Source organism: Macaca thibetana, chromosome 11 (genome assembly GCF_024542745.1).
Source record: "Macaca thibetana thibetana isolate TM-01 chromosome 11, ASM2454274v1, whole genome shotgun sequence".
Lineage (NCBI taxonomy): Eukaryota > Metazoa > Chordata > Mammalia > Primates > Cercopithecidae > Macaca > Macaca thibetana.
In genome coordinates this window covers 30,859,737-30,886,000 of record NC_065588.1, presented here as the reverse complement: position 1 = coordinate 30,886,000, position 26,264 = coordinate 30,859,737, and the positions used below count along the sequence as shown (strand labels likewise).

General features: G+C 36.5%; 1 protein-coding gene across 31 annotated transcripts in view; it reads left to right on the top strand.

Annotated features, from left to right (window-relative positions):
* CAPRIN2 (caprin family member 2) overlaps positions 1-26,264 on the top strand; it is a 45,679-nt gene that overhangs the window by 6,911 nt on the left and 12,504 nt on the right. For all 31 annotated transcript variants that reach the window (XM_050750299.1, XM_050750314.1, XM_050750298.1 and 28 more), the window contains exons 4-12: positions 6,972-7,058; positions 12,920-13,158; positions 14,376-14,458; positions 16,542-16,709; positions 17,764-17,807; positions 18,710-19,387; positions 21,924-22,046; positions 23,556-23,637; positions 24,692-24,747. In XM_050750299.1, the coding sequence (XP_050606256.1) occupies positions 6,972-7,058; positions 12,920-13,158; positions 14,376-14,458; positions 16,542-16,709; positions 17,764-17,807; positions 18,710-19,387; positions 21,924-22,046; positions 23,556-23,637; positions 24,692-24,747 (1,560 nt within the window). The remainder of the gene's footprint in view (positions 1-6,971; positions 7,059-12,919; positions 13,159-14,375; positions 14,459-16,541; positions 16,710-17,763; positions 17,808-18,709; positions 19,388-21,923; positions 22,047-23,555; positions 23,638-24,691; positions 24,748-26,264) is intronic.

Sequence of the window (26,264 nt, the reverse complement as noted above, 5' to 3'; positions counted from 1 at the left end):
ATCTTTACCAGTAGAGTCTATCTCAGGAAATCACTTTCTTTGCTCATTCATAAGAAGCAACTCGTCATCTATTAAAAGTTTATCCTGAGATTGCAGCAATTAGTCGTATCTTCAGGCTCTACTTCTAGTTCTCTTGCTATTTTCACCACATGTGCAGTTACTTCCTCTGCTGAAGTTCTGAACCCCCTCAGAGTCATGTGTGAGTGTTAGAGTCAGCTTTTTCCAAACTCCTGTTCATGTTGATATTTTGACATCCTCCCATGAACCACAAATGTTCTTAATGACATCTAGAATGTGGGGAATCTTTTCCAGAAACTTTTCAATTTATTTTGCCCAGATCTGTTAGATGAATCACTATCTATGGCAGCTATAGCCTTCTCAAAATGTATTTCTTTCCTTTTTTTTTTCTGATAAGGAGTTTCGCTCTTGTTACCCAGGCTGGAGTACAATGGCACGATCTCGGCTCACCGCAGCCTCTGCCTCCCAGGTTCAAGCGATTCTCCTGCCTCAGCCTCCTGAGTAGCTAGGATTACAGGCATGCACCACCATGCCCAGCTAATTTTGTGTTTTTAGTAAAGACGGGGTTTCTCCATGTTGGTCAGGCTGGTCTTGAAATCCCGACCTCAGGTGATCTGCCTGCCTTGGCCTCCCAAAGTGCTGGGATTACAGGCATGAGCCACCACACCCAGACCAATGTATATCTTAAGACATGAAAGTCAAAATTACTCCTTGATCCATGGACCGTGGAATGTATGTTATGTTATCAGACATGAAAACAACATTGATTCCTTTGTATATTTCTGTCACAGCTCTTGGGTGACAAGGTGCATTGTCAATGAGCAGTAATATTTTGAAAGAAATCTTCTTTTTCTGAACAGTAGGTCTCAACAGTGGGCTTAAAATATTCAGTCAACAGTGCTGTAAGAAGGTGTGCTATCATCCAGGCTTTGTTATTTTGTTTGTAAAGCACAGAGTAGACTTAGCATAATTCTTCAGGGTCCTAGGATTTTCAGAATTGTAAATGAGTATTGGCCTTAACTTAAAGTCATCAGCTGCATTAGACCCTAGCAAGAGAGTCAGCATGTCTTTTGAAGCTTTGAAGCCAGGCATTGACTTCTTATCTCTAGTTATGGAAGTCCTAGATGGCACCTTCTTCCAATAGAAGACTCTTGTGTCTACATTAAAACTCTGTTGTTTAGTGTAGTGAGCTTTTAGCTAGGTTTTCTGGCTAACTTGATGCAGCTTCTACATTAGCCCTTGTTGCTTCATCTTGTTCTTTTATGTGATGGAGATGGCTTCTTTCCTTAAACCTCATTAACCAGCTTCCGCTAGCTCCCAATTTTTCTTCTGCAGCTTCCTCACTCTCTCAGCCTTCACCGAATAAAAGAGAGTTAGGGTCTTGTTCTCGACTAGGTTTTGACTTAAGGGAATACCACTCAAATCTTGTGCACATCAGCAATAGCATTTGTTTGCTTATTATTCATGCATTCACTGGAGTAGCACTTTCACCCCCCACAAGCTCAACCTCTTCCACTGTAAACATCTCTCATCAGAGAAATACATGTTTTACTTTCTATGAATCTACGTTGATGCATTATCATCACCCAAAGTTCGTAGTTTAGAGTTTACATTAGGGTTCACTCTTGATGCTGTACATTCTGTGGTTTTTGTTGGTATGTGTTTGTTTTTAAGAGACAGCGTCTCTCTCTCACCAGACTGGAGTACAATGGCACAATCTCATAGCTCATTGCAGCCTTGAACTCTTGGGCTCAAGCGACCCTCTTAGCCTCCTGAGTAGCTGGGATTACAGGCGTGAGTCACAGCACCCAGCTCTATGGGTTTTGTTAAATGCAAATGGATCCACCATTGTAATGCCGTACAGAATAGTTTCACTGCCCTAAAAATTCTCTGTGCTCCATCTCCTCACTCACCACTTCTTTCGTTGTTGTTTTAATACTGTGGCAGTGTTTCTACTATACATAGTCTTTAAAGTTTGGTTGGATTATTGTGTGAAACCGTCTGTGCCTGGTTCTCTTTGGGGAGGGAGCTCTTTGAAAATATTCTATATTTTTTTCTTTGGAAATTGATTTTGTTTAGATTTCTTTTGGCATCAGTTTTTAAAACTTCTCATTGAAAATCACCTGTTTTATTCAGTTTTTAAAATTCATTTGCATAGATTAGGGCCAAGTAGTTTTTAATAAAAGTGTAATACAGCCTGTTTCTGTTGTAATTTTCTAGTTTTGTGTGATTTTATTTCCTCAGTTTACTCTTATATTATCTAGGGGTATATTCCTCCCCGCCACCCAAAATCAGCTTTGGACTTTATTCCACTTTTTAAAAATGTTTCTGCTTTTTTGTTTTTTGGTTATTTGCTTTTCAAATTGTGAAAATTTTCTAAAATTTCTTGAAGACTGAATTTTCCTTCAAGCACTGGTTCAGTCGTATTTGGTTTGATATTGTATTTTCAGTATTATTTGTGATAAGTTTTATAACTTTAGTTTGATTTGCTTTTTTAACTCAACAGGTACTTATAATAATATAAATAAAACTTGTAATGTTCTATATGGCTCTTGCAGGCTCTTTGAAGTAGTAACTCTTAAGGGATCTGTCAAGGCTAAGCTACATAAGGTTTATGTTAAATTGGTAACATAGGTTTCTCTTTTCAAATAATAGAAAGAATGTCTAATGAAGTTGTTTTTGGAGTCACTTTAACTTGTAATAATTTAATGTAACTTTATAATTTGAATGATTTAAATTGTTACATTTATAACTTCAGCATGTTTGGTTCAGATCTGGATTTGAAATGGAGAGCTGAGATTCAAGTGAATTCTCCAGCAATAGGCAAGGGGAACTTGGTATCTCTGGTTCTGCTGAAGTTTTTATTGTTAAAGAGTTAGAATTTGGTATCCTTTTTTTTGTTGCTGAACTGTGATCCTGTGTTATATTTAATACATCTATAGTAAACTCAATAAATAATATAGAATCTTCCCTCTTTTGTAATTCCATTGCTATTGGCCTAGTCAAGGCAAGCCACCTGAACTTTATATATGCTTCCTAGTTGATATCCTTGTCTTGAGATCCTACCTTCAATTCACCAGTCCTATTGTCTGTGGTGTCCTTTTCTTGAAACAGCTCTCAGTATATGATTTCTTTCAAAAGTTTTAAATTGTTCAGAATCTTGAGCATATCTGATGCTCTCTAAGATCATCTGAACTATCTTTTATTCGTTCAACAAGATATATTATCTACTCTAGGAGGTGCTGTACTTAACATTAGGGTTATAATACCTAGGGGACAAATGTGATCATTACCACATGGAGTCTATAATGTAATGGGGAAGAGAGTGGGGAATAAGCAAATACAGATATGATGGATGTTAAGAAGGTGAAGTACAGGATGAAAAGAGATTGTAATGCAGGATCCATCCTAGTCTAGAGAGTTAAGGCCAGCTTCCGTAAGAAAGGAAGAACTTTAGTTAAGACCTAAAATATGAATGAGATTTAGCCAGTGAAAGGGGGGAGGGAGGAAGAAGAACAGAAGGCTAGGCAGATGCTTGCGTGTGTAAAGGCTCTGAGAAGGAACAGATTTTTGTTTTTTTACAAAGAGCCTTTTTCAAAAACTGTAAAGTTCATGTGGATGGGTGATGAAGCTGGAGGGGGTAGGTCTTTGTGCACCATTTGAAAATTACTTTTTCCCAGAGACATCAGAAATGGTACAGATATATTTAAGCAGGGAACAACTACAGATTTTTAGTTAAAAAAATCACTTTGATTGCAGTGTGAAGTATGGTTTGGAGATGGCGTATGGATGTAAGGAAATTAGAAAAGAGTTGCCTGTAGTCTAGGTGAATGATTATGGGAGCCCTACTAAGGCAGTGGCAGAGGGACTTGAATCGAGTAGCTGGATTTGAGAGGTAAAATCAGCATGGCTTGGTAACTGGATGTAGGAGTAGAGGGTAGAGCTGAGAGTGGTTTCAGGTTTCTTGCTTGAACAATGGATGGATGGCAAAATCATTTATTAAACGAGGGACCACTGGGGCAGAAGGAGGTTTTGGGAGGATGGAGTAGGATGAAGAGCTCAATTTTGTACTGTTGGTTTTAATGTGCCTGGGAGACATCAGTGTCTGGTACCAGGTGTTAAGGTAAATGGGTCTGGAGCATGGAGAAGTTTAGCTGATAGAAATATCACCTGTATGACCACTACTTGGAACCATTAGAGGAGATGAGAGTATAGAAAGTATAGAAAGTGAGAGTATAGAAAGCAGAGTAGAGAAGCCTAGGACAGAATCCTGAGGAACTCTGACATTTAATGTTTGGAAAATAATGGCTAAAAATACGGTGTACTTACTAGAATCAGGCATCATTTGAGTGTTTTATACATATGCAATCATTTAGATTGTGCAGCATCTTTGTGAGGTAGATTCTATTACTCCTATTTTACAGGTGCTAAAAACAGGTGAGAGAAGCTAATGGAAAAATTGCTAGTAAATAAGCAGCTGGAAAAATGGAAGTTTAGTGTTAGGAAAAGCAAGAAATGTCTGTAGAGCAGGAGTGTGCCTTCTTGTTGAAGGCTGCTGCTAAGTCAACCAAAATGAGAGCTATAAAAGATGTATAGCTTTAAAGGATGACATCGACAATTGCTAACTTCAGCTAAAACAGTTTTGGTGGAAATGGAATGCAGGTTGATGAGGTCTGAAGAACTGGAGACTGAAAACACATTTGAATTTGTGTAATGCTGGAGGGAAGTAGTTGTCACAGAAGAATTAATTTTTCTTGTTTAGATTGGGGATGACATGAACTTGTAAAATGATGACTTAAGCATCAATAGAGAGGGAGCAGCTCTCTGTTAGAAGACCTTAAAGGGGGAATCCTAAAGGAAAGTTTTGTATGAAGGCAGAGTTCAGTAGGATCCAGGGCACAGGTAGAAGTGGGGGTGGCAAGGGGATACCTTCTTCACTTAGTAAAGAAAGGAAAAATGAAAGGATAGGTCTACATTAGATGATGGAAAGTTGTAGTTCCCAGCTGATGCTGCTTTTCTTGAGTCAAAGTTAATAACATTTGGGAGTAGATATGGAGGAATATTTCTTTATAGTTTTACATCCCTCTGAGGACTGCATATCCTGGTAATGTTATCTGCTCATTCTTGTTTCTGTAGCAGGAAGACTTCTATACCTTTTTATTATAAAATATATGGCTGAAACAATATATTCCATGTAAGTTATAACACATAATAAAGCAAGCACCAGAACCCAACTCTCAACTCAAATAGTATGTTTCTAACAGTGTTGGGGCTCCTTTCTAGTGTGGTACTTTCTGTTTCCTGTAACCATGACCCCATGACCCTGAAGTTTTCCCTTGCTTTTAAGAGCTTTTTTTTTTTTTTTTGGCTGCCCTGTTAGAGTTGCTTTTTTTGTACGTTATAGTAAGTGGTATCATGCTATATGTTCTGCAGTTTGCTTTTTTCACTCATTATATTTAGTGTTTTTATATCAATGCAAGTGCCTGTATTTTATTTGGTTCTCTCTACTTAATTTTAGTCTGTAAATAGATGGATGCTTGAGGTTTTTTTTTTTTTTTTTTTTTTTTTTGGTCGTCGCTATGAAGAATTTTACTTTGAGGAGTATTTTAGGTGTTACTGAGAATCAGGGGTAAGATTTTTTTTTTCAGGGTATATCATTAGGCTGTAGGACATGCTTATGATTAACTTCATAGGTGAAAATACTGAACTGTTTTCCAAAATTATTGTACCAATTTATACTAATACTGGTATTATTACATAGGAAGGCCTATTCTATAGTTTTATAAAGACTTAATATTAGTCTATTTTTTCAACATTATTGAGGTATAATGTACTTAACACAAAGTAAACCCATTCTAAGCATACATTTGTTTATAGTAAATTTGTAGAGTTATCGAGCTTGTTAGCACAGTCTCATTGTAGAGTATTCCTATCATCCCCTCAAGGTTCTCTTTTGTGCTGTGATTTACTTTCTAGCTTTATAAATTTGTCTTTTCTGGACATTTCACGTAAAATAGTCTTCGGCATCTTGCTTCTTTTACTTAGCATAATATTTTTGAGGTTTATCCATGTTATATAGCATATACCAGTATTTCATTTTTTTCTGTTGCTGACTAGTATTCCATTGTATATGTGTACCCATTTTGTTTATCCACTTACCGGTTGCTGGATATTTGGATTGTTTTCATTTTGGGATATTACGCTGCTGTATACATTTATATACAAGTCTTTATGTGGACATGTTTTCATTTCTTTTGGGTAGATACCTTGGAGTGTAATACTTTACTATTTTAATTACTGAGGTTTTATAATATGTATCTGGTTGTGCAGGTTCTCCACCTTGTTCTGTTTCAGATTGGTCCTTTCTCTTTCCATATAGATTTGAGTTAAAGTCCCATGAAATGCCCCCCCTCTTTTCTGTCAGTGTTGCTCATCTGGGAAATCTTTCAAAAAATTTTTGCTCCTTTAAATTTCCTGTAGGACATTGCATATTGTTTGTTATAATATTTATTTTTGTCTGTTATAGGTAATTATTCTAAGTCTTTCCACCATATTATAAATGTCTTGAAGTTGGTTGTTCATCTGTTTGATACTCACTGTGCTATTTGTGTAATATGTTTGAGTAGTGAATGAATATTAACAGAGAAATCCTATTGGCTCAGTGCTATTAAAACCAACAGGCCTTTCTGAGCTTAGACTTTATAGGGGTAAAATTGGGACTCATTTCTAATATAAAAATTGAATTTCTGGCATTAGAATTGAATTTTTAAATGCAACTTAATATAACTTGTATTAATACTCTTTCTTCTTTTTCTTTAGGCAAGTACTTTTTTGTGTATGTATAGTAAATAGCGATAAGGTCTTAAACCTCTTCTGTGTTTAAGAAACACTTATTTTCACATATTTATACTTAAACAGTCACAAAATTGATGTTTTCTTATCCTATTTGGTAGGAAGCAGTAGAGAAATATGAAGAAGTGCTGCATAATTTGGAATTTGCCAAGGAGCTTCAGAAAACCTTTTCTGGGTTGAGCCTAGATGTGAGTATGTTTTCTTTGCTTTTCCTGAAACCAGTTTTAACCATTGATCTTGGAAAAAATGTCAAGTGTGTCAGTGTCTAATAATGGTGTTTGGTTATTCTTCATCTAATTTCTGCTGATATTTTATTGGGATGGAGGGTTGAGGATAACTGTTGGAGAACTAGTTTTTTTTCAGATTTCTGTAGTCTCAAGGGAGAACACAAATGGCATCTGAATATGAGACATTGTGAATAAAGCATTAGTTATCTAATGTATGTTATTTAATTATAGAATTATAGAAATCATTGAGAAAGGGAATCAAACTTTTGACAAGGTATATTTATTAAAGATATTTTAGAATATAGGCTTGTAAATTTATATAAGATAGGCTTCTTTCACATTATTTAACATACGAGACGCCAGAGTTGGTATTCTTGAAAGCATGAAAATTATTAATGGGAAAATTAATGACTCACATTAAATAGAGTTAAATCTGGCCCCACTACTTGTTAGGTTCTCTATGTTGGCAGTTCAAACTTTTATCTCTGACAAATTTAATCAGTAATATGAAGTCTTAAACACTTCTCAATGAAGTATTCTTTACTTTTTCAAATCTTAGCATTAGAAGATCCTTTAAAGGTCATGTTCTAACAATTGCAGAAATCTTTAAATAAATTCATTCCTGGAGTGGAGAGCATGCCTCATAAGATAATCTCTTCTATTTTTTTTTGGATATTTTCATTTAAAAAAATTATATATGTTTTTTATTGTATTTTAGAGACAAGGTCTCGCTCTCTCACCCAGCCTGGATGCAGTGGTGTGATCGTAGTTCACTGCAGGCTTATAATCCTGGACTAAAGGGATCTTCCTGCCTTGGCCTCCCAAAATGCTGGGATTACAGATGTGAGCAATCGCCCTGGCCTATTTTTCTTTATAGTGAACTAAAATTCTCTTCTCCATTCCTCTGGAATCAAAAAAATTATTTTAGGCTGGAGACATTTACCATCTTAATTCTTGGCTAAGAAGGATTACAAATATAGTTAGAAGTATACTTTTATGATGTTTAAAATTTTCTGTCTTCTGTCTTTACTCAGAGTTACCCAATAACAATTTAGTTTTTCATTCAGGTCTGTATTTTTCTAATGTATTCTTTTCTTTTTAGATTAAAAATGTTTAAACGATGCCTACCTTGTACCAGGCACCTATGTGGTTCCACTTGATTTTTACAATAGTCTGGGAAGTTGCTGTAAATAGTCCGATTTTACACATCAGGAATCTTTTTTTTTTTTTTTTCTTTTTTGAGACGGAGTCTCGTCCTGTCGCCCAGGCTGGAGTGCAATGGCGCAATCTCGGCTCACTGCAACCTCCGCCTTCTGGGTTCATGCGATTCTTCTGCCTCAGCCTCCCAAGTAGCTGGGATTACATGCGCGACTTATTCTTCTTTTTAAGAAAACTTTTATTTTAGGTTTAGGGGTATATGTGCAGGTTTGTTATAAAGGTAAACTCACGTCATGGGGATTTGTTGTTTAGATTATTTTGTCACCCAGGTACTAAGCCTTGTACCTAATAGTTATTTTTTCTAATCCTATCCCTCCTTTTACCTTCACCCTCAAGTGGCTCCAGTGTGTGTTGTTCCCCTATATGTGTCCATGTGTTCTCATTATTTAGCCCCCACTTATACATGAGAACATGTGGTATTTGGTTTCTATTCCTGTGTTAGTTTGCGAAGGATAATAGCCTCCAACTCCATCCATGTTCCTGGAAAGGACAAGATCTTGTTCTTTTTTTATGACTGCATGGTATTCCATGGTGTATATGTACCACGTTTTCTTTATCTAGTCTATCATTGATGGGCATTTAGATTGATTCCATGTCTTTGCTATTGGCAATAGTGCTGTAATGAACATACGCGTGTATGGTAGAATGATTTATATTCCTTTGGATGTATACCCAGTAATGGGATTGTTGGGTCAAATGGTGGTTCTGGTTTTAGCTCTTTGAGGAATCGCCACACTGCTTTTCACAATGGTTGAACTAATTTACACTCTTATCAACATTATGTAAGCATTCCCTTTTCTCTGCAACCTTGCCAGCATCTGTCATTTTTAAATTTTTTAACAATAGCCATTCTGACTGGTGTGAGATGGCAACTCATTGTGGTTTTCATTTGCATTTTTCTAATGATCAGTGATGTTGAGCTTTTTTTCATATGCTTTTTGGCCACATGTATGTCTTCTTTTGAAAAGTATCTATTTATGTCCTTTACCCATTTTTTAATGTTTATTTTTCTTATAAATTTATTTAACTTCCTTATAGATACTGGATATTAGATCTTTGTCAGATGCATAGTTTGCAGAAGTTTTCTCCCGTTCTGTAGGTTGTCTGTTTACTCTGTTCATGGTTTCTTTTGTTGTATAGAAGTTCTTAAGTTTAATTAGATCTAACTTGTCAGTTTTTGCTTTTGTTGTGATTACTTTTGGCATATTTGTTACGAAATCTTTGCCAGTTCCTATATTCAGAGTGGTATTTTCTAGGTTATCTTACAGGGTTTTTATAGTTTCAGGTTTTACATTTAAGTAAAAGGAACTTATTCAAAGTCATATGGCCAGTAAGTGGTAGAGCCAAGATATGGCCCTAGGTACTTTTTCTCTATACCATGAAGATAGTGTCGTGTGTGTGTGTGTGTGTGTGTGTGTGTTTTTCTGCTGTAGTCTAGAGGTAGCTCCCAACTCACCAAATTTTGTTAATATCCATGAAATTATTTTTACTTGCCTGTGTTTGAGATTTACTTTCATTTTAGGTGACATGAGAAAGTACTTTGGAGGTTGTCTTACTGAATCAAGACCCTAAAAGGTGCTTGGCAGTACTTTTGAGTTTTTTTTTTTTTGTGGTAATTTTTGGGCTCCTCTTTTAAGTTTTTCTTTTGTCAGACATGTTCTATGATAGCCAGTTTTGCAGTTTGTGGAATGTGTTCTTTTTTCCCTTCAAAGTAAAGTTGGAAGTCCTTCTTTTCGACCTTGTCACATTCTGCTTTGTCCTCATGAGTTTTGTCCCCTGGTAGGGATTCATCATTCTGAGTCTCGATTAAGAAAACCAATTTTATTGGCCAGGCGCAGTGGCTCACGCCTGTAATCCCAGCACTTTGGGAGGCTGAGGCAGGAGGATCACGAAGTCAGGAGATCCAGACCATCCTGGCTAACATGGTGAAACCGTGACTCCACTAAAAATACAAAAAATTAGCTGGGCGTGGCGGTGGGCGCCTGTAGTCCCAGCTACTCGGGAGGCTGAGGCAGGAGAATGGCATGAACCCAGGAGGCAGAGCTTGCAGTGAGCTGAGATCGCGCCACTGCACTCTGGCCTGGGTGACAGAGTGAGACTCCGTCTCAAAAAAAAACCAAACACACACACAGAAAACCAAGTTACCAATTTTATCGTACTACTGATTAAGAGTGGTTTACTTCTTCTGTTTTCCTTTCCAAACTGGTCCTTAACTGGAAAAAGAGAACAATGTAACTTACCTTTCTAATTTTCATCTAAAGAAGGAGAAATTGGCTCTCGTCCGTGGCTTTTCATGACACCTCATTGTGATCTGGGAGACTTTCTTGTTACTTGATTTTATTCAACAAAAATTTGAGGCCCTCATATTTGTCAGACTCTGTGCTGAGCATTAGTGAATATTGGTGAACAGTAGATGTAGTCCCTGTCATCGTGGACACAGATAAATAAAAAATAGCCAGGGATGGTGGCTTACGTCTGTAACCCTAGCCCTTTGGGAGGAGGATTGCTTGAGTTCAGGAGTTCGAGACCAGCCTGGGCAACATAGGGAGACTTCATCTCTATAAAAATAAAAAATAAAAAAAACAATTAGCCAGGTATGGTGACATGTACCTGTGGTTCCAGCTATTCAGGAGGCTGAGGTGGGAGGATTACTTGAGCACAAGAGGTCGAAGCTGCAGTGAACCTTGGTTGTGCCACTGCACCCCAGGCTGGATGGCATAATGACACTCTGTCTCAAAAACAAACAAAAAACCCAAAAATACTTTGATAGGGGAAGTTCAAGGTGGCATGAGCCCATACGACCACCCAGTCCTACCTTGGGGACTGGCCAAAGATAAATCTGAGATAATCATGTGGTATAATTGTCTGAAGATGCCCTGCGAATCAGTTGCTTTTGCTTATACCATGATGAAACTCTGTCCAAGAGAATCCCAGTGTCTTGGAGAGCTAGGAGTGCCACCTCCATCCTCTTTCCTTCTCTCAAGCAGGATCAGAGAATCCTATAGTTTTGGTGTTATTGATGCAGTCTATACTGAGGTCTTGGAAAAAGCCTTACTGAGCCATTCCCATCTGAGAAAATGTGCTTGCTCATGCAACCTTCAACCAGTCTATTTCTCATTCTCAAAATTTTATCTTCACTTACTATCTTTCTGCCCCTAGCAGTAGCACAAATCAAAAGTTGCTTCCACATCCCCTAGGAAGGGATTAATTATGCCACAGTGAATCTTTTTCATGAGATTTCCCCCCCCAATTTTAATGTGTTAGGATTTATGAACATCTCTTTTATGTAATTTAAAATATTGATGCTATATCAAAGTACTTTGACCCGTCTATAGAAAAAAATCTTAGGTTTTTTTTTTTTTTTTTTGTATTTTAATCTTCATACCTTGCGAAATATCCAATATGACGGAAACGTTACAATCAGAAAAACTATGGAGGGAAAAGACTTTTTAGGTTTCTTAATGGAAAGAGATAGTACTTTTTAGTTAAATGGCAAGTCCAGAATAGTACTTTTTAGTTAAATGGCAAGTCCTTTCTGGGACCCATGAACATTATGTCAGACGTCAAGGTGTTATAGTTCTAAGCTTTAGAGTAGATCTAGGGCTGCTCAATCTATATACACACATTGTTGGAGGGGAAACTTTTTTTTTTTTTTTTTTTTGGTGGGGGACAGGATCTCACTTTGTTGCCCAGGCTGGAGTGTAGTAGCACCGTCACCGCTCACTGCAGCCTTGACCTCCTGGGCTCAAGCGATCTGTCTACCACAGCCTCCTGAGTAGCTGAGACTACAGACACACACCACCATGCCCAGATAATTTTTGTATTTTTTGTAGAGATGGGGTTTTGCCATGTTGCCCAGGCTGGTCTTGAATTCCTGGGGTCAAGTGATTCACCCTCCTCGGCCTCCCAAAGGCCTAGGATTATAGGTGTGTACCATTGTGCCTGGCCTGAGGGAAAACTTAAGCTCCATTTATTTTCTATATCTGTTTTGTCAGCTAAATATTGGAGGATATAGCTCGGTCCAGACTGACAGGGCAAATTATTATTTAAAAATTTTTTAATTTTACTTCTTAAACAAAAATAGCGTGTTTGCTGTGGCTGATTTTTGGCATTACACTTGGAAGACATTTTATGTCCATTAGCTTTTCAGTTCCTTATGCTTTAGCCAGTCGTCTTTGGTTGATTGAAAATTGACCTTTTTAGTTCAAATATATTTTCCCCTGGAATATGAAATGAAAATAAAAATCCTAAAAGGTCCAAAAAGGACTGATATACATAAACGTGAAAGAGTAAAATGTTGAAATGAATATGGACGTCAGTGATTGGTACTTCACTGCTCATCATGGTGATATTAGCAGTACTAGACATATCCTGGATTTGGGAGTCAGATATTTGACCCCCTTGGCTCCAGTTACCTGAGACAAACCAGTTTATTACTCAGTGACTTCTTTAGCTCAAAAAGGAGACAGGCTAAACTGATAGTTTGACAGTCATAAGATTTATCATCTAATCTCAGCTATTTGGGTTTAGACTTTGTAGAACACGTATTTCTAACATGGGATGGTAGAGAATTGTTACCCTTAATTAGCCATTTGTTTTAACAGCTACTAAAAGCGCAGAAGAAGGCGCAGAGAAGGGAGCACATGCTAAAACTTGAGGCTGAGAAGAAAAAGCTTCGAACTATACTTCAAGTTCAGTATGTATTGCAGAACTTGACACAGGAACACGTACAAAAAGACTTCAAAGGGGGTTTGAATGGTGCAGTGTATTTGCCTTCAAAAGAACTTGACTACCTCATTAAGTTTTCAAAACTGACCTGCCCTGAAAGAAATGAAAGTCTGAGGTAAGCTAATGAAAAGATTTTCCTGAAATGAAGCGCTTGACACTTTAGCTTTTTAGCAGTGTGTGTGTGTGTGCGCGTGTGTTAGAGAGGGGGAGAGAGAAATTAAGAAAGTATTAATTTGATTCAATATGGAAACTTTGGCTGGCCCAGACTCTGACAGGGTTGACAGATTGTCTGAAAGGAAAGTGAATTTGAATGGTCTCATTAACATGCTTCTTTATTGTAATACTGATTTTTAAAAAAATGTCTGAGCATCAAATTTTAATCCTGTACAAGTATAATATTATATCTATTTCTAAAACTTTTAAAATAATTTTTTCAGAGTTGCCTTCTTTCTTCTGCTATACTTAAGTAGAGGTAAATAATATTTAATGTGGCCGGTATCATTAAACTTTCAAAGTAAGAATTATTTGGTGTTCTTATTATGCTGTGAATAACTAGTGAGAAATACATTTGATAGTTTAAAATATAAAGCCTGCAAATTGGGGCTGTCTGATTTTTTTCCCTCACAGTGATCCACTGCTCTTTTTGTTTTGATGGAGTAAATCAGCTAGGGGACAGATGCTTTGCTCTTGCTTTGTTAGATGCAGGCTATTCCAGCTTTGTATTTGTTAGCCATACTAAAGTACAGTCAGATTTCAACAGTTACTAGAAGTCAGTCTCTGATCAGAGAGAAACCTAATAGAACTCTTAATTGCCTATGTATAGCCATATATTTTTAAATTCTCATGCTGATAGTCTGCTCCATCATCATCATCTGTACATTGCTTTCTTTGCTTTTGTGGGTTCAGGGAATGTAGCTTCACTTTAATATATGAAATGTAAGCAAAACATAACTTGTTAAATAAGCTGCTTTCTTTAAAGTCAAATGTGGCTCTTAATATTTCTATTCCAGTGTTCTTTTATCTAGGGCATACACCTGAACTAATGATACTACATTGGCAGCTTTAAACTCTTTTTGGTCTATTCTTTAATAGTTTTATTTGCTAAAATCCATATTTTAGTTGTTTTAAGGAAAAATTCTCACATTTGAAATCCTCGAGCAGGCATTTAGTCACCGTGTATACATTTCAATTTTTTTTATTTCCAAAGAGCAAAAAGACAAAATTAACATTTGAATGTCTTGTCTGTTAATGGGTTATATTGCATAAATTGTGCTGCTCCATATATATGTACTTCTAAAGCCACTTTGTTCTGCTGCTGCTTTTCCTTGTCAGTGTTGAAGACCAGATGGAGCAGTCATCCTTGTACTTTTGGGACCTTTTGGAAGGTAGTGAGAAAGCAGTGGTAGGAACGACATGTGAGTTTTCTCTACTCTGGACTTATGCAGTAAATACTAAACTTTATGTCTAGAAGTTTAGTATGATATTGAGGGTCTAAACTGTGTCAGTCCATCAGAACTTACATGTCTGACAATAGTATATTCATTGGGAGAATGATCCCTTTGTTTAGTTCTGTTAAAAGCAGCTATTGTATAACCCTAGTCACTAAAATGGAATTCAGGGAGAGTTTTGAAGTGGCAAGTCAATATGATTTGGAAATAGAGCTAAGTGCTGGCTTCAACACTAGCTTGATCATTTTGGGGTTCAGTTTTCTATTCTGTGTGGTAGTACCTGTTCTATTTAAGAATCTTAAGTTCACACAGTGTTAATAATCGAGGCTTATCTACTAGATCAGCCTAAGAATGTATGAATGGTTTTATAGTCTATTGAAACATTGTTGTCTATTGATCCGGAAGTGGTCTGTGGAAAGACAGTTCTTTTGGCTTGCTAAATAGATTTTGGCCAAATGACCAAATACAAATGACTGGACATGAAGTACATAGCTTTGTGTACTAGCTTAGAGTAATGAAAACTCACTAGAAGGTAGTAAATATTTTTGTTACCAGTGATTGCTTCGTTGAAAAAAAAAAAAATCCAAGTATCTGTAACTATCTTAAGATTTCTAAGTTCGTTCAAGCTTAAATCAAAATTAAAAGTTTATTTCTTGGTTAGAATGCAAAATGAGTTTAGAAAATAGTTTGGCAATATTTTAATAAAATGAAGCACACACTTATAACACGAAGCAATTGGTCTTCTAGTACCTAAGATAAATGAAGACGTGTTCATGTAAGTACTTGTACATGAATGTTCATATTAGCTTTATTCAGCTGATAAATCGATAAAATGTGGTATACCCATACGGTGGAATCTACTCACCAATAAAAAAGGGACAGAGCTGTTGATACATGTAACAACATGGATGAATCTCAAAATAATTATGCTGAGTGAAAGAAGCCAGACATAAAATGAGTGCATATTGTATGATTTCACTTATATGAAATTCTAAAAAAGACATAATGGAATGATAGCAGGTTATTGGTTTTCAGGGGGTCAGGGGAGGAGATTAATTGCAAAAGGGGTAGTAAGGAACTTCTTGGGTTGATGAAAATCCTCTGTATCATGATTCTGGTGGTAACACAACTAAATATCTGTTAAAACTGTACAGTTAAGATAGGATAATTTTGCCTGTAAATTATATCTGAAAGCTGATTTTTTTTTTAAAGACAAAATCTATGTCATAGTACTCCTATGAAAGGAATAATATACTCAAATGAAGTACGGAAACTCTGCTTAGTTTGGGATTATGTTTTTAATGGATATTCAAATAAAATGACTTTAGACCTATTTGTAGTGTAGTGACTTCAGCATCATTTTAAGGTTTTTCTTGATCATCAAATGGTCAGGTGGTAGGAATGACAAACAGCGTAACTCGAGTAAAATCTTCATGATGGAATTTTGTAGTTTAAAAATACTTCAGAGTTTGTACAAGATAGGGTTTTCTAAAATAGATGAATAATATTAGTAATCTAATAGAGATTGTCCAATATAGGACTTTCTAACCCAACCTAATAGATAGATTTTGAGGAACTGACTTTTACTTCTCTAAAGCCTTAATTATTTGGGGAAGATAGAGTGGTTGCTAGTTGTGATGTCTTGAGAGCAGATAGGAAAAATGATTTATTTCTCATCTCAGAGAATAGATGTATGCTTTTGTGACATATTTGATTAGGGTCTCTGATTTTTAGTCATTTTTCAAATGGTGGAAATGGAGGTCCAGAGAAACTAAAGTAACTTGCTGAACTTTTGAGATTCTGATCTTGTTAAAATTCGTATTGATTCAGCATAAAATAAAGATGGACTGCATATTTACTTTTCACGGTACTGATAAGTTCTCCAGTCAGTACCATGAAAATGTAAACTGTTGTAAACTATTGTAACGATGTATTGTGTACATCAATGTAAACTATTGTAACGATGTACTACAACTAGGATAAAATTAGGATTTCCAAGTAATTTTCAGTGAGGTCATGTGACAACTAAGTCTTAATCACTCTTTCTTAGACAAACACTTGAAAGATCTACTGTCTAAATTGCTGAACTCAGGCTATTTTGAAAGTATCCCAGTTCCCAAAAATGCCAAGGAAAAAGAAGTACCACTGGAGGATGAAATGCTAATACAATCAGAGAAAAAAACACAATTATCGAAGACTGAATCTGTCAAAGAGTCAGGTTTGTTGTGACCTCTGAAAATCCTTATAGTGGTTGCATTTTTTAATACCCCAAATGAGTCACATATTGTACAATGATTGCCTTATTTTAATTTGTAAGGTTCTACATGCATGGAAATCTTTACTTACTGCAGGATAAACCTAGGTTTATAAAACATCTGTAGGCTTTATCACCGTGATTTACAGAGTGAATCTTATTAGAAATATTAGTTTGTACTTTGTCCCAAAAGAATACATTGGTTAAAAGGAGGCATTTATGGAATTTCAGTAAACTTCTCTGTTAAACTACTAGTGGGATAATTCTGTTTAAAATTGTTTACAGTGAAAGTTATGGTAGAATCCAATACTGTAGTAGAATGAGGATGTAATTAACCTAAGGTTGAAATATCGATTCAGGGGAAAAAAGTGCTAAAGTCAGTAAAGAAAATATACTTTTAAAATTACCATTTGCCTGGGGAATAAATATTTTGAGCAAATGGCACTTTTGCTTTTGTTTACCAAACTTGGATTTATTAACTATCTCTTCTAAGGAGGTAGTCCAGGCAGGGTTCTGGTAGCCATAAGCAAGAGTCAAACCATTTTCCATGTTTATTTCCCCTTAGTTCTTAATACAAAGTCCAGTACTTAAGTATCTCCACTCTCTTATCCCTTCCTAACCTTAAGCTGGCTTGTAAGAGGTTTTTAAGGGCTCTATTTCAAGCTGAGATGACCAATTTTTACTCCATGGGACATGAGCTATAATGCTAACTTGAAAAAACTGTGTTTTAGGGTAAGAGGAAATAGTCTTATTTTCAATCAGATATCAGTTTGAAACTGAAACTTGACTGTTGTGAAGTGTCTTACGTAAGGAGAGCTACTAGTTTGAACTAGCCTTAGACCACATGCTTTGGACTAACAAGCAATAGAATTCCTCTTGCCATCAATATACTTGATCGTATTGCCCTTTTTCTGTTATGAGTCTTCTGAAATATGTTTCTAGAATGAATTATAGTTGTAATCTGTCTAAAAACTTATAGTTCCCGTAGTGTTTATTCGAATTCTTTTTTTCATCCCAGAGTCTCTAATGGAATTTGCCCAGCCAGAGATACAACCACAAGAGGTAAGATACTGAAGGACAATTTGCTGATGTTGATTTTTCAGCCTTTTGTATAGGGTTGTGGTTGGAAGCTAAGGCTCTAGAGCCAGACTGCCCGAGCTTGAACCCTGGTTCTGCAGTTTACTAGCTTAGGGACTTTGGGCAAGAAGTCTGGTCCAGCTGTGTCTGTTATTCCTCATATGTAAAATAGGGATAATGATAATGACTAATTCATGGGGTTATTGTGAGGATTAAAGAGGTTGATCTAAATTCTAAATTACTTAGAATTTGACCTGGCACACTGACTGCCCAAATGTTAGCTATTTTTGGCTCCTGTGTTAGAGGAACTTTAAGATGCACAGGACTTTGCCATCTCCAGAATTTACTCACATTGGTAGCAGAAAAGGGTATTTATTCTCTTTCTGAAGTGACATTGAAATTCATGGGAAGCTGAAAAGAACGGGAGATTAAAAAACAGTGTAATTGATGTATAGGGGAAATAAAGAAAACACTGGTAGCTTAGGAAATGTAAGGTTTAAGGTTACATAATTTAACTTTGAAGTTGAACTATCGTCTGCCTTTTAATGTTTGAGGGAGTCACCTCCGGAGAAGGGTCCTAAGGCTGGCAAAGGCAGAACAGCCTTGGTAGAAGAGTCCGAATCAAGCAATTGTTGCCAGTCTTAGGCAAGTCAAACAGAAATTGCTACTTTTGAAGTAGCGAAGTCTGTATTTCTGTTAATTGAGGAAAAAAGAATGGACAGAAAAGTAGGAAAGAGAAGTAGGAAAGTCTTTTCAAGTAGAATAAGGACAGAAATTTCATATTAGTGCAACAACTTAGATCAGTGGACATAGCAATACTAATAGAGTTGAATATTCGCTTCAAGGTCTTCTATGAATTTTGTGACTTAAGTGCATTGTTTATCTAGTTTCTTAACAGACGCTATATGACAGAAGTAGATTATTCAAACAAACAAGGCGAGGAGCAACCTTGGGAAGCAGATTATGCTAGAAAACCAAATCTCCCAAAACGTTGGGATATGCTTACTGAACCAGATGGTCAAGAGAAGAAACAGGAATCCTTTAAGTCCTGGGAATCTCCTGGTAAGCACCAGGAGGTATCCAAGCCTGCAGTTTCCTTAGAACAGAGGAAACAAGACACCTCAAAACTCAGGTCTACTCTGCCAGAAGAGCAGAAGAAGCAGGAGATCTCCAAATCCAAGCCATCTCCTAGCCAGTGGAAGCAAGAAACACCTAAATCCAAAGCAGGATATGTTCAAGAGGAACAAAAGAAGCAGGAGACACCAAAGCTGTGGCCAGCTCAGCTGCAGAAAGAACAAGATCCAAAGAAGCAAACTCCAAAGTCTTGGACACCTTCTGTGCAGAGTGAACAGAACACCACCAAGTCATGGACCACTCCCATGTGTGAAGAACAGGATTCAAAACAGCCAGAGACTCCAAAATCCTGGGAAAACAATGTTGAGAGTCAAAAACACTCTTTAACATCACAGTCACAGATTTCTCCAAAGTCCTGGGGAGTAGCTACAGCAAGCCTCATACCAAATGACCAGCTCCTGCCCAGGAAGTTTAACACAGAACCCAAAGATGTGAGTTGATCTGTATCATTCTGCTTCTGTCAGTGTAGGCATAAATAAGGTGTTGTGGTAATGACTTTTTAGTTCTCTCTCTTTTTTTTTTTTTTTTTCGAGATGGAGAATCACTCTGTCACCCCGACTGGAGTGCAGTGGCACAACCTCCGCCTCCCGAGTTCAGGCAATTCTCCTGCCTCAGCCTCCTGAGTAGCTGGGACTACAGATGCAGGCCACCATGCCTGGCTAATTTTTTGTATTTTTAGTAGAGACGGGGTTTCACCTCGTTAGCCAGGATGGCCTGTATCTCCTGATCTCGTGATCCACCCACTTCACCCTCCCAAAGTGCTTGAGATTACAGGCGTGAGCCACTGCGCCCGGCCTTAGTTCTCTTCAAAACCCATGTGAAATTAATGTATGAAATATTTCACCCTCTTTAGTGGGTAGATTTATTATTTTCCCTTGAAAACTGGTAGTTAATCTAGTCTGTCTTTGAGCCTAATCTGAGATGAAATTTCTGCAATTATAAAATGTTGTTTTAATGCCAAAATTTTAACAACATAACATGATATGAAAATAGTAGATAGTTTAGACAAGACCATAGTGTGAACAAGTGAGTAATGTAAATACTTGTCACAGGATGGGAGATACTGTATTTCATTTGTTGTCATTTACCTGCTATATGAGTAACTTTTTCTGACAAGTTATATTTTTCTATATTCTCTTGCTTCTCTTCTGCTCCTTTATGGTCACTCAGTTTAGCCCAGGTCTTTATGAAGGTGGTTTATAAAGACCTAGGGTGGTTGCGGATACTTCAGTGTTGGGGGAAGGATTTGAATTAGTTCTCTATTTCCATTTCAAAAATGAGAATTTTTCCAAAGATAGGAAGAGTGTTGGCATTAAATATTTTGTAGTTAGGTTTTGGAGTACAAGATTCAGTTAAAATATAAGGCCATATTCTTTTAAGCATAAATAACCTATTTCAGGTAGATAAAACTTACATTGAATAATTCTTGGGTACAGTACTATGTTAGGGTTGCCTTTTATTGTAAATTACTTATTTACCACTATTTATAACGTAAACTTGTTACCACGTCATTTGCTGAGATGTATGAACTTGTGCTTCCACTGATCTCTTATCTCTGTGGAGTAGTCTTCCTTGCACTTTTTTGCCATTTTAGCTAAAGGCTTTCTGATAAACCATTGGCCCTCTAATAATGTGAAAAACATTTTGCTTGGGGAAAGCAAAGCATTGCATTTTATAAGTAAATTACCCTTGGCTTAATTCTGCTATGGAAACAAAATTTTAGAGTTATGTGGCTGTTTTGCTCTCCTTTCTCCTTTCAAGTTGCTAATATTAATTTTAGCTTCTTCCTGACCCTGCGGAAGATTAGCAGCTTTATTTTATTAACCAAATGTCACACAACCGTAACTGTAATATAACTATTTTGAAAAACATATTTTAAAACCCAATTTAATACCTCAAGCTGCTTTTAAAAACGTGGTTTAAAATCCAGTAGGTATAGCAGTGCAGAACCTTTATCATACCAGAATATTATCATGCTATTTGATGAACTGCTTTTAAAATCAGGGTTGCATATTTGGAAAGGTCAAAACATATTTAATTTGCTTTTGTGGCACAGATAGCATTATATTGAAGTTGCAGGGTTTTTCATTTACTGAGAGGAGAGGATACTTCTATGTGTAATATAGTATTTTTCTGTCTGTCTTGGAATCTGAGCTGTCTAGAATATTGACTAAGTACAGTCAAATGCAGAATAGAGTTCAAAGCCAAAAGACTAGATAACATGAAATTAATCACTAATGTTCATACCTTCCTCCTGAAAGAGTCTCATATGTATTCACTTACGGTCTCTTAACTCTATTTTATCTGGTACCTTTGACAAACTTAGCTGTGTATCTTCTTTGAGTATTAGAAGGTGGAGAAGAGGAGCTAGTGGAGACTGGCATGTTGACAGCTTTAAAAAGTAACTGTAAATTGGTCTAATTCAGGATGTGTAGCAATTTTAAGCAATTTAGGATGAATATCAGTAGCCCCCAAGAGTGTACTTACTTTATAACAAAATATAGTGTATCCCCCTCAATTTTAGGGTATGTGCATGTATGTATTTATATATGTATTTACATTTTGATTTCTGAAATCAGATACATCTTAAAAATGGGATGTATATTTAATGTGGTAGTAGTAATTTTTGCCCTGGAAAAAAAAAATCATTGGTATGTCTCATAGTCATTGGTGTGTTATACTAGAGGACATATGGTAACTCGTGTCCATAATGAAAACACTCGTAACAAGGAGGTTCTGCTGGATCTTAATTTTGTGTTTTAGAAAGAGTTCCATGAAAATTGTGAAGGGGAAAAATCTGTTTAAAGTTTGCTTATTTAGAAACAGTATTTATGAGAAAATTCTTTATCTGTGATAAATGAACATTGCTGTTTTTTCTTTTCCTTTAAGATGTAGTGATAAGCTGTTTCCTAGACTAGGCTCTTGAATTTGAATTTCACTCTTACACATTATGGGTTTATCTTGTAGGTGCCTAAGCCTATGCATCAGCCTGTAGGTTCTTCCTCTACCCTTCCGAAGGATCCAGTATTGAGGAAAGAAAAACTGCAGGATCTGATGACCCAGATTCAAGGAACTTGTAACTTTATGCAAGTATGAGTCATTTACAAAATCTTAAATGATATTCATGGGGATTCTAATTGGAAATATTACAGTGAAATTATTGTTAAGAGCATTGATTATTCTGTCAAGTCCTGGCTCTGCTGCCTCCTAGCTCTCCTAGCCTGGAGTTTAGGCAAATTACTTGATTCTGCCTCAGTTTCTTTATTTGAAAAATGAGGATTATTGTTCCTACTTCCTAAGTTTGTTAGAACAAAAAAAAATGAAGTAAGCATGTGAAAAGCTTAACTTGCACAAGTATCATTACTGCTATAGATCATCAGTACTGAGAACTGTGAGAACCTACTCTATGCTTGGTATTGTTAGGTACCATTGTAGTATAGATACAGAAAATAAGACATTCATTGCCTTCAAGGAATTTATATTCCAGTTGTAGAAGATTGTAAATTTCTGTTAAATCAACAGTTAAATGATAAATTGTGTTATACAATATATTTATGTTGTGAGAAACACAGAATTTGAGAATAGTGTGAGATTACTGAGGGCTAAAGTAGTCAAATAAGTATTTTTGTTTAGTAAAAGATCCTGAGCTTTGAATATAGACATGGGTTTAAATTCTGTTACTTACCAGCTGTTTAACTGACCTCCAACACTTATTTGCAAAATGTAGGAATTGCCTATACCATCAGATTACTTGAAGATGAAAGAACTAAAATGCTCCCTGCAAATGTGTAGCTTAAGTGTGCAAAATACTGGAAACTTTTCTGGGAGAACCGAGATAGGCAGAAGAGAGTGATTTCTCATCATGGAAGTGTTTTAACAGCATGAGCTAGTAAATGGTTGAGATAAATAGGTGCTCTTTGGTTGGGTGTAATAAAAATGGGGGTTCTGATTAGACTAGGATTGATGGCTATGTGTAGGACCTTAGTAAGGTCAAGAATTTCTTTTCCAACTTAGTCCTTAGATTTACTGTTGTAGTTTTTTTGTTTTGTTTTGTTTTGTTTAAAGATAGGGTCTCACTCTGCTGGCCGAGGTTGGGGTGCAGTGGTGTGATCAAAGCTCATTGCAGCCTCGAACTCCTGGGCTCAAGCGATCCTCTTGTCTCAGCCTCCTGAGCATCTGGGACTACAGGCACATACCACCATGCCTAACTAATTCTTTAAAAAATTTTTAGTAGCAGCAAGGTCTCGCTTTGTGCCCATGCTGGCCTCAAACTCCTGAGCTCAAGCGATCCTCCTACCTAAGCCTCCCAAAGTGCTGGGGTTGCAGGTGTGAGCCACTGTGCACAGCCTACTCTTGTGGGTTTAGCACTCTACACAGCCTTAAGGTATGGCAGTTACTTTAGATTTTAATTTTAATTCTTAATTTCTTTTTCTATGGAGACTATTTTTGGCATCTTGAGATAGTGATTAGCTAGATACCTATAGCTTTAGCTAGATATCTGTAGCTAATAGACTATAGGCAGCATCATGAATAATTTAGTGGTAATAGCTTTTAAATGAGTAATCTCTGTTTCTACTCTATTTAAAATTGTATCTTTAGGAGTCTGTTCTGGACTTTGACAAACCTTCAAGTGCAATTCCATCGTCACAACCGCCTTCAGCTACTCCAGGTAGCCCCGTAGGTATGTAATCATTCTAAAGACTTGGAGCAAACGTCTTGAGCTAACAGCTGTTCGTTGTTGTTGTTGTTGTCTTTTCAAATGATTTTATTTTAGATGTCCTAATATGTTGGTGTATTAATTTATTCTAACTGTATACATCTGTTACCAGTTATACGTGGGTAAATTACCGTTAGGACATTAGTGTACTTAACTGGCTTGTTTTCACTTTTTGGAGAAAGGCTCTGGATGGGTGAATGGAAATACTCAATAGCTGTTTTTGTAATTTATGTTGTTGTTGGAGTGAATTCTGACCAGAACTTGCTTGACTCCTTTGGACTCTAAATCTAGTGTTGAGGCTTTTAGGTCTTAACTACGGGTGCGATTACCACAATGAAGTGTAGAACAGTGATTAACACAGTAACTAACAAAGGAGCCTACATTAGAATTTGGCCCGATGCTTCAAAGCTTAGGCTTTTCGCTCCACATTTGTTTTTCTCCAGAGGGGAGTGACATAAAGCTAGTTCAGCTGTAGTGAGCAGTATACACCAGCTTGAAGATTGATGCAGCAATTCCTGGGTGAAGTAAGAGTAAATAGAGAGTAATTAATAAAAGTGATGGATATTAACAAGAAACAAACTATATAATTGAAAAGTATATTAATATATATAATCAGAAAAAAACTGAACAGATGATCCAGATAAGATTGACTTTGAAATTTGTGAAACTTAAGTTTATCAGTTAATTACTATGCATGGTAGCTCGGGTCTTATCTTCCAGGTCACTATTATCAGTTATTTTTTAATGTCTTAGTTCTTTTCTTTTGGAAGTCTTGAAATGCTATTTTTGCCCATTTAACCTTAAAACATCACTCTGTGTCACCGATGGAACTAGTATTTTCTATTCTTCTACAGTTCTCTCTCTTTAAAACTCTAATAGAAAGTGCGTAATGAACTTGAAACCTAGTCCTTCCAGCTAATGCCTTTTTTTGTGAAGTGTAAGCTTTAGTTTCCTCCTAGTTGATACGCATAAGCTTTTGTCTTCCCTCAGTAGTTACTGTTTGTTTTACTCCTTGCAGCATCTAAAGAACAAAATCTGTCCAGTCAAAGTGATTTTCTTCAAGAGCCATTACAGGTAACTTTCCAAATTAATCTTTTATTCTTTGTTACTCAAGGAAGAAGCTCTTGCTTTGGAAAGAATAATCAGACTTACTGATTCTAATGTACCTAATGAAATTACTAAAAGTATTCTAAGCATTATCTAGTTTAGTAGATTAAATACAACTTGACCTAAAATGATTCCCTGATGGCTATGCTGAAAACATCTAATACAGGTTTGCTGACTTCAGTAAGGAGAGAGCAAGCCTGAAGAAATCAGAGGGTACCTTGTCTAAGAATATTATGTTCTCTTGAGCTACTTAAGTCATTTAGTTTATTAACATAGTAAAGTATCTGAAGAAAGAAATTATTATTAAAAAAATTTTTTTTTTGTTGAGACAGAGTCTTGCTCTGTCACCCAGGCTGGAGTGCAGTGGCATGATCTCAGCTCACTGCTACTTCTGCCTCACGGGTTCAAGCAGTTCTCTGCCTCAGCCTCCCAACTAGCTAGGATTACAGGCGCCCACCACCACACCTGCCTAATTTTTTTGTATTTTTAGTAGAGACGGGGTTTCACCATCTTGGCCAGGCTGGTCTTGAACTCCTGACCTCGTGATCCACGCACCTCAGCCTCCCAAAGTGCTGGGATTACAGATGTGAGCTGCTGCACCCAGCCTTAATTTTCAAACTGTATTTATTGAGCAGGGTATATTGACGTTTTTCCTACTTTCCTCCAATTCACTCACTGCTTTTACTAAAGCAGTTAAATTTTATCTGTTCCAGCTGTTTAGGGTTCTCCATAAGGCTTTCAATTGACAAATAAATTTTTTGAAAAGCACTGGTCTAGTTTAGTAGTTCTCTGGTGGAGGCTGTGGGATGGCTGCATCAGAAGCCCCTGGTCACTTTAATAAGGTATACATTTCTAGATAAGACCTTAGACCTGTTAGAGCAGAATTTTGTAGGGTGTTACCTATATTTTTAAAAACTTCCTGGTTGAATCTTCATACCCATTTTTTGGAACATTAGTTTCAAACATCATGTTTATTTACCAGTAACCCACCTCCAACTGGTCCACTTAAAAAGCACTAATTTGGAAGCAGGAACTGCCATCACTTCTAAATAAATACTAATATAAATGTCTTTGTTATTAAATGAACCTTTTAACTGAAATTCAAGCCATTTTAAGATTAACTATCAAGTGGCCTAAGATGCCTTAACTTAGCATCTGTGAATCTTCTCTTAGCAACAGAGTTAGTTATTTCCCCACAACAGCCAGTTCTACTTTTCTTGGGCACTTGTCTCATTACTTTAATGACAGAGCAGAAGAAAGACCTAGTTTTAGAAACACTCTAATCTCATAATGGTTCTAATATTTTGGCCAGATCTAAGTTATGCCTATTTATTTGGGTAATATAAGATGTTCTAAAGGATTTCCAATATTTTTTTCCATAAGATCTTGAAACTTAATCCCCAGTCTCCTTCCTAAAAAGCAACATATCATAATGCCTCCTTCAAGAAGGTCACTGAAACATAATTTCTCTGTTTTGTTACCCT